The following is a 19,640-nucleotide window of genomic DNA, read 5'->3' on the forward strand; positions in this document are numbered from 1 at the left end:
CCAGAGTCGGCCACCAATAAAAACGAGAGATGAGTTGCAAGGATTTTTTGATGCCCGCATGGCCTGCGAGGTGGGAGGAGTGTCCCCATTTGAGAATCCCGAGACGCTGGCGTGGAGAAACGAAGGTCTTCCCTGGAGGAGTTTGCCTGATGGAGGCTGGAGAAGTGGAGATCAGACAGTCAGGAGGAATGATGTGTTGCGGAGAGACCTCTACTTCAGAGGCATGAGAAGAACGAGAGAGGGCATCGGCCCTAATGTTCTTGTCAGCAGGGCGAAAATGAATTTCAAAGTCAAAACGGGCAAAGAATAACGACCACCTGGCCTGGCGAGGGTTCAGTCGTTGGGCAGACTGGAGATAGGAGAGATTCTTGTGATCAGTGTATATGATAACTGGAAATTTTGATCCCTCCAGCAGGTGCCTCCATTCCTCAAGCGCCAATTTAATGGCCAGTAGTTCTCGATCCCCGATGGAGTAATTTCTCTCCGCCGGGGAGAAGGTCCTAGAAAAAAAACCACAAGTCACAGCATGCCCGGAAGAATTTTTTTGTAGAAGGACAGCTCCAGCTCCCACTGAGGAGGCATCTACCTCCAATAGGAAGGGTTTAGCTGGGTTAGGTCTGGAGAGCACGGGAGCAGAAGAAAAGGCAGACTTGAGATGTTTAAATGCGTCTTCCGCTTGGGGAGACCAGGACTTAGGATTGGCATTTTGCTTGGTTAAAGCCACGATAGGAGCCACAATAGTGGAAAAGTGTGGAATAAACTGTCTGTAATAATTGGCGAACCCCAAAAAACGTTGGATAGCACGGAGTCCGGAGGGGCGTGGCCAATCTAAGACGGCAGAGAGTTTATCTGGGTCCATTTGTAGTCCCTGGCCAGAGACCAAGTATCCTAGGAAAGGAAGAGATTGACATTCAAAGAGACATTTCTCCATTTTGGCATAAAGTTGATTGTCCCGAAGTCTCTGAAGAACCATGCGGACATGCTGGCGGTGTTCTTCTAAGTTGTCAGAAAAAATCAGAATATCGTCCAGATAAACCACAACACAGGAATATAGGAGATCACGAAAAATTTCATTAACAAAGTCTTGGAAGACGGCAGGGGCGTTGCAAAGGCCAAAGGGCATGACCAGATACTCAAAGTGTCCATCTCTGGTGTTAAATGCAGTCTTCCATTCGTCCCCCTCCCTGATGCGGATGAGATTATAAGCACCTCTTAAGTCCAATTTGGTAAAGATGTGGGCGCCTTGTAGGCGATCAAAGAGTTCCGAGATAAGAGGTAAGGGGTAGCGTTTTTTTTACCGTGATTTTATTAAGTCCGCGGTAATCAATGCAAGGACGTAGGGAGCCATCTTTTTTGGACACAAAAAAAAATCCAGCTCCGGCAGGGGAGGAGGACTTGCGGATAAACCCCTTTTTTAAATTCTCCTGGATGTACTCCGACATGGCAAGAGTCTCTGGAGCAGACAGAGGATAGATTCTGCCCCGGGGTGGAGTAGTACCCGGGAGGAGGTCAATAGGACAGTCATAAGGCCTGTGAGGAGGTAAAGTCTCAGCTTGCTTTTTGCAAAAAACGTCAGCATAGTCCATATAAGCCTTAGGAAGACCGGATACAGGGGGAACCACAGGGTCACGGCAAGGAGTACTGGGAACCGGTTTAAGACAGTCCTTGTGACAAGAAGTACCCCAGTTCTTGATTTCTCCTGTGGACCAATCAAGGGTTGGGGAATGGCGTTGAAGCCACGGTAATCCAAGAAGAATTTCAGAAGTGCAGTTGGAGAGGACCAAAAATTCAATTTTTTCGTGATGAGGTCCGATGCACATTAGGAGAGGTTCCGTGCGGTAACGCACGGTACAGTCCAATCTTTCGTTGTTAACAGAATTGATGTAGAGGGGTCTGGCGAGACTGGTCACCGGAATGTTGAACCTTTTGATGAGAGAGGCCAAAATAAAATTTCCTGCAGATCCGGAATCCAAGAAGGCCATAGCAGAGAAGGAGAAGGTAGAGGAAGATATCCGCACTGGCACAGTAAGGTGTGGAGAAGCAGAGTTGACATCAAGAACTGTCTCACCTTTGTGCGGAGTCAGCATACGTCTTTCCAGGCGGGGAGGACGGATAGGACAATCTTTCAAGAAATGTTCGGTACCGGCACAGTACAGGCATAGATTCTCCATGCGGCGTCGTGTCCTCTCTTGAAGTGTCAAGCGAGACCGGTCAACTTGCATAGCCTCCACGGCGGGAGGCACAGGAACGGATTGCAGAGGACCAGAGGAGAGAGGAGCCGAGGAGAGAAACCGCCTCGTGCGAACAAAGTCCATATCCTGGCGGAGCTCCTGACGCCTTTCGGAAAAACGCATGTCAATGCGGGTGGCAAGATGAATAAGTTCATGTAGGTTAGCAGGAATTTCTTGTGCGGCCAGCACATCTTTAATGTTGCTGGATAGGCCTCTTTTAAAGGTCGCGCAGAGGGCCTCATTATTCCAGGATAATTCGGAGGCAAGAGTACGGAATTGGATGGCGTACTCGCCAACAGAAGAATTACCCTGGACCAGGTTCAGCAGGGCAGTCTCAGCAGAAGAGGCTCGGGCAGGTTCCTCAAAGACACTTCGGATCTCCGTGAAGAAGGAGTGTACAGAGGCAGTGACAGAGTCATTGCGGTCCCAGAGCGGTGTGGCCCATGACAGAGCTTTCCCAGACAGAAGGCTGACTATGAAACCCACCTTAGACCTTTCAGTAGGAAACTGGTCCAACATCATCTCCAAGTGCAGGGAACATTGCGAAAGAAAACCACGGCAAAACTTAGAGTCCCCATCAAATTTATCCGGCAAGGATAATCGTAGGCCGGAAGCGGCCACTCGCTGCGGAGGAGGTGCAGGAGCTGGCGGAGGAGATGGTTGCTGGAGCTGAGGTAATAGCTGCTGTAGCATCACGGTCAGTTGAGACAGCTGGTGGCCTTGTTGCGCTATCTGTTGCGACTGCTGGGCGACCACCGTGGTGAGGTCGGCGACAACTGGCAGTGGGACTTCAGCGGGATCCATGGCCGGATCTACTGTCACGGTTTGGCTGGCTGGAGGTGGATCCTCTGTGCCAGAGAGGGATTGGCGTGGACCGTGTTGGTGGACCGGTTCTAAGTTGCTACTGGTATTCACCAGAGCCCGCCGCAAAGCGGGATGGTCTTGCAGCGGCGGTAGCAACCAGGTCGTATCCACCAGCAACGGCTCAACCTCTCTGACTGCTGAAGATAGGCGCGGTACAAGGGAGTAGACAAGAGCAAGGTCGGACGTAGCAGAAGGTCAGGGCAGGCAGCAAGGATCATAGTCAGGAGCAACGGCAGGAGGTCTGGAACACAGGCTAGGAACACACAAGGAAACGCTTTCACTGGCACAATGGCAACAAGATCCGGCAAGGGAGTGCAGGGGAAGTGAGGTATAAGTAGGGAGTGCACATGTGAACACACTGATTAAGCCTGCTGCGCCAATCAGTGGCGCAGTGGCCCTTTAAATTGCAGAGACCCGGCGCGCGCGCGCCCCCTAAGGAGCGGGGCCGCGCGCGCCGGGACAAGACAGACGGGGAACGAGTCAGGTACGGGAGCCGGGATGCGCATCGCGAGCGGGCGCCTCCCGCATCGCGAATCGCATCCCGGCTGAGAGGGATATTGCAGCGCACCCGGTCAGCAGGTCTGACCGGGGCGCTGCAAATGCGAGGATGCTGCGAGCGCTCCGGGGAGGTGCGGGGACCCGGAGCGCTCGGCGTAACACCCACACTATCATTTTTTATCTTTTTGCTATTTATAAAGTTAAAGAACATTTTGGGGTTAGTTTTACTCTCTTTGGCAATTTCATTCTCCATTTTTGCGGCTTTTATCTTTTTTTTTTATATTTATTTTTATTTATTTTTTACATATTTTACATTTTTCTCTATAGCTTTTTAATGCTTCCTCACCGCTGTCCTCTTTTAGTAGTTTAAATGCTTTAATTTTGTCACTTATTGCCCCCTCAATTTGTTTATTCATCCATATTGGTTTTCTTTTATTCCAGACCCTTTTATTCCCATAAGGTATATACATCTTACAGTGAGAGTTTAAGATATTTTTTAAACTCTCCCATTTAGTGTCAGTATTCTTGTTTTTGAGGACATTATCCCATTTTATATTGTTAAGGGCTTCTCTGAGTTGGTCAAACTTTGCCTTCCTAAAGTTCATGTCCCTCGAGAAATTCCCTTATTGAAGAACAAGCTATAATGTATTATATTATGATCACTATTTCCTAGGTGTCCTTTTACCTGCACATTAATTACTCTGTCAGGTCTGATGGTTAATATTAAGTCTAGTAGGGCGCCCACTCTGGTCGGGCCCTGCACCATTTGGGACAGATAACTTGTTTCCTTTATAAGATTCACAGGTCTCAGTCTCCCAGTTTATATCAGGATAGTTAAAGTCCCCCATTATTATCACATCATTCTGATTTGCTGCTTTGTTTATTTGCCTCAGTAATTGATCTTCTGCCTCTTCCATTATGTTTGGTGGCTTATAGCAAAACCCCTATCAGAATTTTTTTTTTAATCTCCATATATTTCTACCCATAATGACTCCACATTATCGTTTCCCTCCCGTATATCCTCCCGCAGTGCGGCCTTCAGACTGGACTTTACATAAAGACAAACTCCTCCCCTTTCCGTTTTGTCCGATCCTTCCTGAATAGAATATAACCCTGTATGTTGACTGCCCAGTCACCGCTATCGTCCAACCAAGTCTCTGTTATACCCACTATGTCATCATTTTCTTCAGACATCAACCACTCCAGTTCCTCTGTTTAATTGGACAGACTTCTGGCATTAGTCAACCTGCAATTCAATGGTATATGTTTTTTCTTCCTTTGAAGCCTATCCCTATTAACTATTCTAACCCCTCCCTCCGCTCCACCCCCAGCTACATTAATAAGTCCTCCCTCTCTCTATCTACACTATCTTCCCCCTCTATGTTGTAGGCTCCCTCCCCCACAGTCCCTAATTTAAACACTCCTCCACCCTTCTAACCACTAGTAGTATTACACTTCAATATTCTTTTACACATTTGGGCTATGTTCAGACTTTTTGGGCCTTATTTTCAGCCATTTTTCAGCTGCTTGCATTTGGTCCACTTTTTCAGCACAAAAGGCGATTTGTGAACGTATGAATGTATTAGTGATCACAAGCATGGAAAAATTGCTCTCCAAATAATTCAGGACTTGTTTTGGTTGCTTGTTTGACTTTATTTTTAGTGCAATCCAGGACACATATTAATCACAAAATGTGATGTTTTAGAATAAATGTTTTCAGGCTACAAGTTCCAAACATTCCATGTATAACAACTTTTTGTCCTAAAATAAACAGCTCCTAATGGACTACTTTGACATTTTGTCACTATATCACATCGCCACCTTGTGGGTACTCTATGGATTGCAATGACAGTATTCTTCCAGTACCATGTCAATGGCACAGTTAGGATATATAATTTTTACAGGTGGAACTTGTGCAGAATGTCCGCACAGACGTTCCGATGCAGCAGAGTCCCATTGATTCTGCTGCACTGTTCACAAGGCAGAATTTCCACAGCAGATGATTCTGCCACATAAATTTTGATCTGAGCGTCTGCAGAAAAATTGACATGTCTATTCTTTCTGTGTAGTCCACAAGGAAATGCATTGCCGTCTATGTGCACATTTTACGTCTGCGTGAACATAGCCTTAAAGAAGCACTGCATGATTTTTTTTTATTATTTTCAACTTCTATAGTGTAGCATAAGCTATTAGATAATTATGTAGATGTTCTTGTGTATTCCTTGATTTATATTTCCCTACTGAGATTATTTTCTAATGCTGCCTATATTTCCCACACCACCTCTGGCTTGGGGCAAGGTTGGGGATCAGTTCACACTATGTGCACTTTTGATGCATTTTCTTATTAAAATTGTTAATTGTGTTCTTCCTGAGGAAGTTGGCGACGGAACGCGTGGGGTCTAGGGGGACACCTGCCTGATTATCACCTATCTTGTACCACTGTTCCTGCGCGCTCTCTCTGTATAATAGATCCTGGGATCAGGTTGTATGCAAAATATTGTTAGGGATGCGTTACTAGGAATTTTTAGTACTGTGATATGTATTAGGCCAGTGGTATAGTGCAATTATATCTGTGCAATCGGAGGTGTCCTGGGTGGGGCCTTGAGTGGTCCCAGCCTGTTGTGTGTTGGCCAGTGGGCCTTTTTTAGTTTAATTTTTTGTGTCCTTTTTTCAGGTTTAATGATTAAATACAATTATGTGATTTATCTATTTGGGTGTGCATCAAATAGTGTGCCCTCTTTTTCTTTTATGTGTTTATATGTTGATTATAGATGCACTTGGTTGCACCCCGTGGCATTTAGTGCTGAGCCCACCTGTGTTGGTGTGTTTCCATCATACCTTCTGTCATATTTAATGGGAAGAATATAACAACATGCAGTGTTATTCTACTTGTCAGAATGTCTGGCACCATAGCAGTGCATGGCAAACCACGAGTCAATAGAGTCCATCAGTCACAGCTGGTTTTAGTACTGCAAAGCATTGTGGTTTGCACTTATGACAGAAACTGATGAATGTGAACCGAACCTTTGCACAAAGATTAGCCAATAAACCAGCACCTTCAGTTCATTAGGGATCTATGGCTCCTTTGTGTACAGCAGTGTTTCCAAACCAGGGTGCCTCCAGATGTTGCAAAACTACAACTCCCAGCATGCCTGGACAGCCTTTGGCTGTCCAGGCATGCTGGGAGTTGTAGTTTTGCAACACCTGGAGGCACCCTGGTTGGGAACCACTGGTGTACACACTAGCCCCTATTGATACTGGTAACTTGTCTGTACAGGAAGAATGCATTTGTTATCTGACAGGACAGTCCTCTAGGGTCTAAATACATTCTCAGTGAGACTCTACCTGGCTGGCTGTTAATATTTTCACATCACTCCTGTGTGCGCTAAAGCAGGCATAGAGAGGTTCTCCAGGCTAGAGTTGTTTCTGTCTGTTTTTATTTTATTTTTTTAACTTCATCCTCTTTGTTCTCCCATAGCTGTACTACAGACAAGGGTGCAATGCTCTGCACATACCCCCACCTGTATAGGAATGTACATACACACACACACTGCTATACACATGGGGGGTATGTGCAGCAGAGTATTGCACCCTAGGGTCTTCTACAGACCCTAGAGTGCAATGCTCTGCAGTCTGCGCATACCCTATGGGAGCTATAACAAAAAAAAAAAAGTGTAAATAAAATTAACCCCTTCCCATTAACCTCTTGAATCTACCCCCCCCCCCATCCTTTCCCATTTTTTAAATAAAATAATTAAACATATGTGGTACCGCCGCGTGTGTAAAATGTCTGAACTATTAAAAAATAATGTTAAATTGCACGGTCGATGGTGTACACGTATGAAAATACTAAAGTCCAAAATTGCACATTTTTATATGCAATAAAAAAAAATATAAAAAGCAATAAAATAGTCCCATCAAAACAAAAATGGTACCAATAAAAACTACAGACCACGGCGCAAAAAAATTAGCCCTCATACATCCCCGTATACGGAAAAATAAAGTTATAGGTGTCAGAAGAGGACCACTTTAAGCATACTAATTTTGGTGCATGTAGTTATAACTAAGAAGTAAAATAAAACCTACATAAAGTGCACTATGTAGAAACGGAAGCCCCCAAAATAAAGTTACAAAATGGCATTTTTTATTTCAGTTTCAACCCACAAATAAATTAACATGAGGAGTATGTGCAGAGCATTGCACCCTAGTGTCTGTACATTCCTATGTTAGCGGAAGCGGGCGGGATTGGACAAACATTTTAGCAGGAGCGATTGGTCAAATAAATCATTGGGAGCGGGAATGAAAAACCAGTCTCGTGCAGGGCTCTACTGTGTATCATCAGACCATCCATTTAGAATATAAATGGTGCTATGAGATTGGACCAGTTTTTCCTTGCACCTTATTAGATCTGTCCATGGAAAAAAAAAAAATTAAATCAACTGGTGCCAGAAAGTTAAACAGATTTGTAAATTACTTCTATTAATAAATCTTAATCCTTCCAGTACTTATCAGCTGCTGTATACAACAGAGGAAGTTGTGTAGCTCTTTCCAGTCTGACCACAGTGCTCTCTGCTGACACCTCTGTCTGTGTCAGGAACTGTCCAGAGTAGGAGCAAACCTCCATAGAAAACCTATCCTGCTCTGGACAGTTCCTGACATGGACAGAGGTGTCAGCAGAGAGCACTACGGTCAGACAGAAAAGAAATTCCTCTGTAGTATACAGCAGCTGATAAGTACTGGAAAGATTAAGATTTTTAAATAGAAGTAATTTACAAATCTGTTTAACTTTCTGGCACCAATTGATTAAAAAAAAATAATTCGCCGGCAGTACCCCTTTAACTAGCCGTGGCATATGTGCCACTCATGAAACTGTCTTTGATGAGCCTATATCATCTTATGCAGTTATAACTCAGGCCACCACATGTAGTGCTGGCTACAACTTTTGGCTATACCAACACTTGCATTGAATAAAAGTCGATGGAAATGATTAGTTACATTTTTATTGACTTTTATGGGTAAAAGTGGCATTGGTAGTGCAGGTTGTCACAGAGGTCTCAGCCTGAAAGCCTGGGGCACATGACCGACATATAGAACTGCCAACTATATTACTGTTGCCCTCTTTTCAAAACACGTAGTGTGCCAGAAAGACTATAATGTATAGCCTTAATTATACACCCGCCCAAATGAATCTAGAACCTAATTAGAGATGAGCAAACTTACAGTAAATTCGATTCGTCACAAACTTCTCGGCTCGGCAGTTGATGACTTTTCCTGCATAAATTAGTTCAGCTTTCAGGTGCTCCGTTGGCTGGAAAAGGTGGATACAATCCTAGGAGACTCTTTCCTAGGACTGTATCCACCTTTTCCAGCCCACCGGAGCACCTGAAGGCTGAACTAATTTATGCAGGAAAAGTCATCAACTGCCGAGCCGAGAAGTTCGTGACGAATCGAATTTACTGTAAGTTCGCTCATCTACACCTAATGCCCCAATCCCTGGGTACCCCCAGCTGGCAGGACATGGGATGCCTATCATAATATGCTTTTGGAAGACTGCACAGATTGAAAACCTGGTCCCAGCTGGTCTGCACCACATTGCCACGATTGAGGTCCTTCCTTAAGTTTAGCTTGGCACTGGCATTGGTAGGGACTTTCTTTTCTTCCACAGACCAGTGTTTCCTATCCAACGTGCCTCCAGCTGTTGCAAAACTAAGTTGTAACAGCTGAGGCACACTGATTGAGAAACACTGGTCTAAACTGACACTTTGCTGCTGGTGGTGGTTGTCTTCTACATCAAGCAGTGCTGCAGTTTCTGGGCCAGCTCGTTCTCCACCATGGGACCCAAAATGACAACTTCCCACTGCAATAAGGCAGTACAGTACAGCTAAGCTCACGTTTCCTCACAAGGAACTACTTTGTTCCTTCACCTCAATTGAGGGAACAACATTCCTTTACCAGAACCATGATGCGCCCAAAAGGGCAAATTCATAGAATAAGTTAAATAGAAAGTATTGCAGCAATACCTGTGGTTTTTTTCATCACATAGATACATAACTATGCCATCCTTAGTAATGGCAAGGGGGAACTCTACAAGCGTTTCAAAGCAGAAGAGAGTAGGCTTTTAAAATCCATGTATAGTTTTCTCCTGGATTGTGAATGGGGTTTACAACACACAGTTACTTACAATGCGCTGAAGTTTTCTGTAGATTTTCAGTTTCAGAGGAGATTGTCTTTTTATTATAAAATACCTTAAAGGGGTACTCCACTGGCCAGCATTTGGAACATTTAGTTTTGAATGCTGCGCGCGGGCTGCGGTGTTCTGCCACGCCCACTCATGGCATCACGCCACGACCCCTCAATGCAAGTCTATGGGAGGGGGCGTGGCAGATGCCACGCCCCCTCCTATAGACTTGCATTGAGGGGGCGTGGCGTGATGTGATGCCATGAGTGGGCGTGGCAGACTCCAGCAGCCCGCACACAGCAGTCGGAACTAAATGTTCCAAACGCTGGCCAGTGGAGTACCCCTTTAACTACAACTACTAAATAAAGAGTCATTAAAACAATTGCCATACATGTGTAAATATTTAATAGAGCTATGTCAAAAATTCACTTGTATTATTTATAAATGGCCTTACCTAACTTGGTAAGGCCAAGTTCACACAACTGTTAAAGGGGTATTCCAGGCAAAACCATATATATATATATATATATATATATATATATATATATATATATATATGGTTTTGCCTGGAATACCCCTTTAACAGTTGTGTGAACTTGGAGATATATATATATATATATAGATAGATATATATATATATATATATATATATATTATATCAACTGGCTCCGGAAAGTTAAACAGATTTGTAAATTACTTCTATTAAAAAATCTTAATCCTTCCAATAGTTATTAGCTTCTGCATGATGGGAGAATATCCCCATAAGAACTGCACAGCTCCCAGGACGTGAGTCATCAGAGAGCAGTTAGACAGAAAAAAACAACTCAACTTCAGAACCTAATAACTATTGGAAGGATTAAGATTTTTTAATAGAAGTAATTTACAAATCTGTTTAACTTTCCGGAGCCAGTTGATATATAAAAAAAAAAGTCTTGGCCTGGAATACCCCTTTAAGCTTTCTTTTTTTCCTGTTCCACCTGAAGGAGGAACAGTTAAATAATTAATTGCTGGATCGGGCCCATGAGGTTACCCAATGGATCCCAAAAACTTTGAGTTTCTAATGTTAACATAGCATGACTTTTTATATAAAGAAGATACCAGAATGGAATCATTTACTGCATAACCAGGGTAAATCAGTAATCCAGATCTGCCAGTCAAAACCAACCTCAAATATTATATTAAAATAAGTTGTGATCAGAAAATATGAAAGCAATGTTTCACTGCACTGTGTGACCTGAGAAGCGGATGTTCTATAAATATGGATCTCTTCAATGTCCAGAAGTAGCTTTGGAATGGCTACCAAGTTCCCTGATGATTTCTTTCCACTCGGCACGCTTCTGTGTAACATACTGAGGTGTGATGTTTTCCAGATTTAAATTGTTGCACCCCCGAAAATACTGTTCACACAGAGCTTGTGCCACACATACCACATACATGCCACAATCGTAGCTGTTGTGCTGCGCTGGGGCATCTTCTTCCTGGTATCGTGGATTTCCAGCCAGCAGACTGCTTAGGTTTCTAGCCATAAGTCGGGCATGTGGGGCATTAGTCCCTGGCGCAGAGTCATAATGAAGAAACTGACGGGCACTACGGAGATAGGCAAGAAGGCTCCAATGTGTACCGCCTGCTTCAGTGCCAGCATTATCATTAACAGGCAGCAAAACCAGGTCTTTTCTGGGTATCTCCAGCGGCTGTAGAAACTCTGCAGCATCGTTCCCACAACATTTTATAAACTGGCTCACGTCAGGACCCAGGAGGGCAACCCTTTCAGCTGTTGATGGCGCTAAGGTGGATGACAGGAATTCAAAAATAAAGCCAATGATGTTGTCATTCAACCAGTGAGGGGCATCGAGAAGGGCAACATCTGAAATGCGCAGAAGAGAATCTCCATAACTGAGCACCACCTGGTCCATTCTGAAGAAACATAATAAGGGTACATGCATTAACAACATTTTGGACACTAATCATAAGTATGGTATCTATGTCTAACACTGTGCAGGGATGTGGAAATCCTATCGCCCGTTGCCCGGGACATGCAGTTCCGGGCACTGGGCAGGTGAATTTTTCATGCATTTAGCCCTGCTTCGGGCAAGTAGAGCCTTTGGGGGGGGTGGTATTGTGGATGAGAGGGCGATCCACTGTGGTGGTAGCCTGAGGGCTTACCTCTCATCACATGGCTGCCGTGCATCTGCTAAAGTTTAACAACACACATTAACCCCTTTAATATTAAAAGTTCACATCACCCTTCTTGTCCTATTTTGCATATAAAAAAAACACGTAAACATAATAAAAATAAAAGTATTTGTCACTGGCGCGTGCGTAATTGTCTGACCTATTAAAACATAACATTATATATCTTGCAGGGTCAATGGCATTTTTATAACATCATACCCCAAAGTTACAAAGTGATCAAAAAAGTCTGATCAATACCAAAATGACTAAGGCCTTCTTGTGAGGCCAAAACGCGTCACCTGTATCGGAGTCTGCATTATGTCTTGTGAATAAATTCATCGTTCCCGGGTTCTGCGCTGGACATTCCTGTTTCTTTTGCAATACCAAAATGGTACCGAAAGAAACTACAGATCACGGCACAAAAAATGAGCCATCATGTCATAGGGATCAGAAAATGGCAACTGAAAAAAAAAAATCTAAAAAGGTTTAGACATTTTTTTTTATTAGTAAAACATGACAGAAAGTAAAGAAGTGAAGAAATGTGGTATTGCTGTAATCAGAGGCTGACAGAAAGTATCAAAATAACATGTCAGGCTGGGTCCACACTACGTTTTGTCCCATACGGGAGCGCATACGGCAGGGGGGAGCTAAAAGCTCGCGCTCCCGTATGTGACCGTATGCGCTCCCGTATGTCATTCACTTCAATGAGCCGACCGGAGTGAAACGTTCGGTCCGGTCGGCTCATTTTTGCGCCGTATGCGCTTTTACAACCGGACCTAAAACTGTGGTCAACCACGGTTTGAGGTCCGGTTGTAAAAGCGCATACGGCGCAAAAATGAGCCGACCGGACCGAACGTTTCACTCCGGTCGGCTCATTGAAGTGAATGGCATACGGGAGCGCATACGGTCACATACGGGAGCGCGAGCTTTTAGCTCCCTCCTGCCGTATGCGCTCCCGTATGGGACAAAACGTAGTGTGGACCCACCCTCAGTTTGACCACCAGGTAAATGCCGGGAAAAAAAAATCCCACATTTACAAAATTGCATTTTTCTTTTCAATTTCACTTCACAAATACGGTAATCTTTTTTTTTTTGTTATGAAAAAAGCAAGGTGTCCAATTGGTCCCACAAAAAAAAAAACAAGCCCCCATATGGGTCTGTAGATGGAAAAATATGAGTTATGGCTGATATAAGGAGAGGAGAAAAAAAAAAAAAATGCTAAACTAAATAAACTAATAGACATTTTTTACATCCTATTTTGGGTTAAAATTATTTTGTGCACCAGGACGAGTGGATTGTCATGAAGGACAAGTAGATTGTGCTCCGTTTTAGTCCCTTGGACAAGTAGTTTTTTTGTTTTTAATTATCCACACCCCTGACTGTAGATACCTAGGAAGACTATGTTAAAGTGGGGAATGCACAAAATTACATAAAAAAGAATTTACGGTACATAAAAGTTTCCTTTAAAAAATCCCACAGGCTGTCACTGGAGTAAAGAACCCTTAAAAGGAAAATGGTCACCCGTTTACCCGCACTATAACCCGATACACAGGGTGGAGGAGACCAATGCGGGGCCTCGGACTGCTATACCCACCTGCAGTCCGGAGCCCCGATCCTCCAAAGTTCCCCTCTTCCAGTGCTGACTTGCGCTTTGAGGCGGGCCCGCCCGCTGGATTTAAATATTCATAAGCACCGGTCACGTGAGCGCTCAGTAGGCACGATCGCTCACGTGACCAGCGCTTATGAATATTTAAATCCAGCCAGCGTTTTTATTTTGCTACTCACTCTAAGACCCATAACTTTTTTATTTTTCCACTGACAAAAGTTGTATTAGGGCTTCTTTTTTTTTGTGGGACAAGTTGTACTTTTAATTGGCGCACTCAATTATATAATGTATTACGGAGCCAGTATATATATTTAAGGCCAAATTTAAAAAAATATGGAATTGCGCAATTTTGAGAGGCAATCATGTTTTCAGGGTTCACAATACGGTAAATCTGACATGCTCTCTTTGTTCCATGGGTCAGTAAAATTCCAATTATATCATTTTTTATTTTTATTTTTAAACACTTTTTTTTGGCTCCTCTAGGGGCCTTTCATAAGTCATCATTAGATGGCTTACAAAGATCAATCTGATGCTACTGCATTACATTGATCTATGTTTTCGGCGATTGCTTAGGGATGCAAAAGGCAGTTTAACCTCTTGAGGACCGGGCCATTTTTCATTTTTGCACTTTCGTTTTCTCCTCCCCTTCTAAAAATCATAACGCTTTCAATTTCCCACCTACAGACCCATATGAGGACTTGTTTTGTAGTGACATAATTTCTAGAGATGAGCGAACTTACAGTAAATTCGATTCGTCACGAACTTCTCAGCTCTGCAGTTGCTGACTTTTCCTGCATAAATTAGTTCAGCTTTCCGGTGCTCCCGTGGGCTGGAAAAGGTGGATACATTCCTAGAAGACTCTTTCCTAGGACTGCATCCACCTTTTCCAGCCAACCGGAGCATCGGAAAGCTAAACTAATTTATGCAGGAAAAGTCAGCGACCGCCGAGCTGAGCAGTTCGTGACGAATCGAATTTACTGTAAGTTCGCTCATCTCTAATAATTTCACCACAAAATCAATGGCAAAAACAAACAAACAAACAAAAAAAAAAAAAAAAAAAATTATATATATATATATATAATTTTTTTTTTTTTTTATAATTTATATATATAATTTTTTTTTTTTAGGGGGGCAAAATTGAAAAAAAAAACACCATTTTGTAATTTTTGGGGGCTTTCAACTCTACACAGTGTACTTTTCGGTAAAAATGATATTTATTTTATAGGTTCATATGATTAAAATGATATTCAACTTATATAGGTTTGATTTTGACTTTTTAAAAACTTATAACTTATTGCACAAAAATTAGCATGTTTAAAATTGTCCTCTTTTGAGCCCTATAACTTTCAGATTTTTATGTATCCGGTGATGTATGAGGGCTCTTTTTTTTTTTTTTAACCGTGATCTGTAGTTTTTATCGGTACAATTTTTATTTTGATGGAACTTTTTGATCACTTTTTATACTTTTAGGGTATACAAAGGGACCAAAAATACGCAATTCTGGACTTTGGTATTTTTCTTTTTACATATACACCATTGACCATGCAGTTAAAGGAAAATTACATTTTTATAGTTCAGACATTTACACGCGGTGACACCACATATGTTTAATTTGTTTCTATTTTTATGGGGAAAAGGGGGGGGTGATTCAAACTTATTAGGGAAGGGGTTAATTCACATTTATTAACTTTTGTTTTTACACTCCCCATAGGAGACTGTTACATGCAATCCTTGGATTGCATACACTGCTCAATGCTATGCTATATACCGTATTTGTATATAGCAACAGCTGCAGGGACAGCATTTTTTCTTCCAAAAATATATTAAAAAAATGTAATCAATATTACAAATAGACATATAATGGTATTATCTACATTATAGCAAAAGTTTTTGTTAATGAAAGGTACACTTTAATGAATCGGCCTTGTTACAGAAGGTGGAGGGCAGGAATAACGGTGCATCGGAACCTAAGTAAAGCCCCCCCCCCCAGTGCACCAAGGGTGCTCACTTATATAGAATATATATATCTCAAAGTTTTGTAAAAAATGGCGCAATGGAAGATTATAACACAAGGTTGTGTTCAGCTCCACCAGCAGTTTAGTATAGGTTAACCTGATGTCAGGTATATTAGAGCAGTATTACACAACCAGTGTGCCTCCAGCTGTTGCAAAACTACAACTCTCAGCATGTTCGGACAGCCGGACATGCTGGGAGTTGTAGTTTTGCAACAGCTGGAGACACCCTGGTTGGTAAAAAAGAGCAATGAGTGGCTCTCTAGATGCTGTAAAACTACAACTCCCATTGTCAACGCATTATGGATGTTGTAGTTTTGAAGCAGCTGGAGAGCCACCTGTTAGGAAGAAGAGTGCCTTAGTACTGCACTGGAGGTCCTCTACCTACAAAGAAATTCTATGTTTTCACCAACTTCAATGGATAAATAAGTCGCTCTAACTGTAGACACCACCGGTAACACGAGCCACACATAACAGCTCAGTACTGCGCACTACACTCGCAGGCGCTACTCACAGTGAAACCACACACGCATGCTACACTGCAGACAGGGCGCCCGGCACTGACAGGGTTAACGGTCGAAAAGGACCAGTCACTTCCGCTCAGACAGGAGTCGCCTGGTGATGACGTCACTGACGCACGGCTCCTGACCCTAGAGAACGTTCGTTTCTGGCTGCCATTTTTTCGAAGCCCACAATGCATTGTTGCGCTTGATAAAGTTTATTTTGTTGTAGGGAAAGCTGTGACGTCTTCTAAGGGTTAGAGCGTCGGAGATAAAAAGTCATATTCTTTTTTTATTTCATTCTATGTTGTTTATTATTTTCCTTTTTGGTACAAATTGTTATTTCTGACTTGGGAAAAACACGGAAATAATAACGTGTAAAATATGGCCATGTAGTTGCAGGCAGCATTGAGTGTTGTGTGTCTTGTCCACATGGACACAGAATAGTAATAGATTGTTGTGTATAGGATAGTGTTATTTCTCTGGTGGTAAGGCTACATCTACACAGTGGCGTCTCCAGCATTCATATTTGGGGGGGCCAGTGACAAAAGTGGGGGGGGGGGGGCAATTTTAAAACGTGTGTGCGTGTATGTGTATATATATATATATATATATATATATACACACACATATATATATATATATATATCTATATATTATACACACACAATGATTTTTTTGCCGTAGATTTTTGAGTAAAATTACTGATGTCATTATAAAGTAGAATTGGTGGCGCAAAAAATAAGCAATCATATGGATTTTTAGGTGCAAAATTGAAAGGGTTATGATTTTTAAAAGGTGAGGAGGAAAAAACAAAAGTGAAAAAACGGAAAAACGCTCGGTCCTTAAGGCGTTAAAACTTTTGGACACTACCATCAACTTTAAAGGGTTAATGTCGGACATCAGCCTGATTGGTGATGTCTGGCATTAGCCGAGGGTTCTAGCTAATGATTTATACAACACAGTAGGAGCAGGCACTGTGCGTACACATACGCCTTGTGTCCTTAGGTCTCATTTACACGGATGGATCCTCAGCATATTTTACGCTGCAAATCCCCCGACAATGGACCCTACAGTGCTGCCTCCATCTGTGCTGCTCATACCGGCAATCCTCCGCTACGAGCAGACACGCTTTCATGTGTATACTCGCACACATCGCGGCTGCTCTCGGCCTAGCTCAGAGAGCAGGAGGAGCGGCCATGATGTGGGCGAGTATACACATCAAAAGCGTGTCTGCTCGTAGTGGCGGATTGCCGTTATGAGCAGGCACAGATGGAGGCAGCACTGTAGGGTCCATTGTCGGGGGATCCACCCCTGAATGAGCCCTTAGGGTACGTTCACACGTACAGGATCTGCTGTATATTTTCTGCAGCTGATTTTGCTACCTATTGAAGCTAATGGGTTGCAAAATCAGCTGCACAAAATATGCAGCAGATCCTGTACATGTGAATGTACCCTTGAGGGGTTAATGAGGGGTTAATGTGTTCACATGTTGTCCTTCCAGAGGGGTCACTTTCCCTCCTCCAGTGTCCACAGGTCTCCAATAGGACACATAACCAGAAAAATTTATGGAAAAATTGCACTGTTTTACCGCGATTTACGAAAAATCGCTGTAAAAGCGCACAATTTTTGCAGCAATTTTTCCCAAAAATAGTTGTGATAATGTGGCCTGTTGGTGACCTGTGGACACTGGAGGAGGGAAAATGACCCCTCTGGACTGCTATCATACACATTACTCAGCCCCGGGTTATACTGCTGATCAGGGGGGAGAGAGGGAGGACACGGGACATCATTCACCTCACATGAAGTGGCCGCTCTGCTGTGTGACCTGTCAGCTCTCGGCCTGTCCTCTCCTGTGCTGGGGCGGAGCCATCAATGCATCGGGACATCCCTATTTTTTTTAAATTGGGGGGGGCCCAAGGGGGGGGCACGGCCTGATCTAGGGGGGGCCATGGCCCCCTCTGGCCCCCCCTAGCGACGCCATTGCATCTACATTCAGGGGATACTGCCAGAACGTTATGCCCACATCTACCATGGCATTCCCGGGCTGTGCCCGTTCATTTCAAGGGACCAAATGAAGTCTGCTGTTGACTACTAAAAAGTGTGTGAGTTGGACCTAATGCTGCTGTAATTGCCCATTGGCCCCTGGTATATAAGGATATACTGGCTAAAGTCTCAATTTTAACATCAGTTTTGAGGGTTAGTCATATATTACTGTCTACATCTACCACAGTAGTGCACCTAAATTTATGTATTATTCTATATGTTACACATCCACACTGTTTATCTGGTGTAGGATGCCATTGTGGCACTTGTGGTCTTGCTGCAGGCATCCCTCATTGTATGCATTTTATGCTGGGGATCGCCCTTAGGCTGCATTCACATCTCAGTTTTACACTACGGGTGCCGGATCCGGCTGGGGGAGGGGCAAACCGGGCTCCCCCGTACCCCAGCCGGACCAGCGCTGAACTCCATTTACTTTAATGAGCCGACCAGAGTCAAATGGTGACTCCGGTCGGCTCATTTTTGATCCGTATCCAGTTTTGTGACCGGACCTAAAACCGTAGTATACTATCCCCCCACATTAGGTTTCCAGTATAGCTTCTGCGTTTTGCAGAAGATCCGCTTCTTCAGATGCCTGAAGAAGCGGATCTTCTGCGAAACGCGTTGCATTGTGGGTGATTAAACACCCTGAACTTTTATCCTGGTCTCAGCGCCTGATTTCACCTTGCTGTCTTTTGGAGGAGTTTTTATTTGGTGCCACTTTAGGTTGGAAGTATAGTTCTCCCACATTAGGTGCAGTATAGTTCTCCACATTAGGTGCAGTATAGTTCCCCACATTAGGTGCAGTATAGCTCCCCACATTAGGTGCAGTATAGTTCCCCACATTAGGTGCAGTATAGTTCCCCACATTAAGTGCAGTATAGTTCCCCCACATTAGGTGCAGTATAGTTCCCCACATTAGGTGCAGTATAGTTCCCCACATTAGGTGCAGTATAGATCCCCACATTAGGTGCAGTATAGTTCCCCCACATTAGGTGCAGTATAGTTCCCCACATTAGGTGCAGTATAGTTCCCCACATTAGGTTGGCAGTATAGTTCTCCCACATTAGGTGCAGTATAGTTCCCCACATTAGGTGCAGTATAGTTCCCCACATTAGGTGCAGTATAGTTCCCCACATTAGGTGCAGTATAGCCCCCCCACATTAGGTGCAGTGTAGTTCACCCACATTAGGTGCTGTATAGTTCTCCACATTAGGTGCAGTATAGTTCCCCCACATTAGGTGCAGTATAGTTCTCCACATTAGGTGCAGTATAGGTGCAGTATAGTTCCCCACATGAGGTTGGCAGTATAGTTCCCCACATTAGGTGCAGTATAGTTCCCCACATTAGGTGCAGCATAGTTCCCCCACATTAGGTGCAGTATAGTTCCCCCACATTAGGTGCAGTATAGTTCCCCACATTAGGTGCAGTATAGTTCCCCCACATTAGGTGCAGTATAGTTCCCCCACATTAGGTGCAGTATAGTTCCCCACATTAGGTGCAGTATAGTTCCCCACATTAGGTGCAGTATAGTTC

The 19,640-nt window shown here is 43.5% G+C and overlaps 1 protein-coding gene across 4 annotated transcripts; it reads right to left on the minus strand.

Annotated features, from left to right (window-relative positions):
* Positions 1 to 10,662: 10,662 nt before the first annotated feature.
* On the minus strand, positions 10,663 to 16,220 carry SENP8 (SUMO peptidase family member, NEDD8 specific). Of its 4 annotated transcripts, none has more exons than XM_056569301.1 (2): positions 15,946 to 16,074; positions 10,663 to 11,685 (listed from the first exon to the last, which is right to left on the minus strand). In XM_056569301.1, exon 2 carries the CDS (start codon positions 11,682 to 11,684, stop codon positions 11,040 to 11,042), a length of 645 nt encoding a protein of 214 aa, XP_056425276.1. In that variant the 5' UTR covers position 11,685; positions 15,946 to 16,074; the 3' UTR covers positions 10,663 to 11,039. The 4 variants fall into 4 exon arrangements, with proteins under 4 accessions (XP_056425276.1, XP_056425273.1, XP_056425275.1 ...); XM_056569298.1 differs by having other exon boundaries at positions 15,975 to 16,062; XM_056569300.1 differs by lacking the exon at positions 15,946 to 16,074 and adding an exon at positions 16,076 to 16,220 and having other exon boundaries at positions 10,670 to 11,685.
* Positions 16,221 to 19,640: the final 3,420 nt, after the last annotated feature.

Source organism: Hyla sarda, chromosome 4 (assembly GCF_029499605.1).
Source record: "Hyla sarda isolate aHylSar1 chromosome 4, aHylSar1.hap1, whole genome shotgun sequence".
Lineage (NCBI taxonomy): Eukaryota > Metazoa > Chordata > Amphibia > Anura > Hylidae > Hyla > Hyla sarda.

Coding starts and splice junctions, on each gene's coding strand:
- SENP8 (XM_056569298.1), bottom strand. CDS start 16,033: ATGTGTGGCTCGTGTTACCGGTGGTGTCTACAGTTAGAGCGACTTATT. Junction 11,686..15,974: donor CGACTTATTTATCCATTGAA/GTTGGTGAAAAC, acceptor ATGTTTCTTCAG/AATGGACCAGGTGGTGCTCA.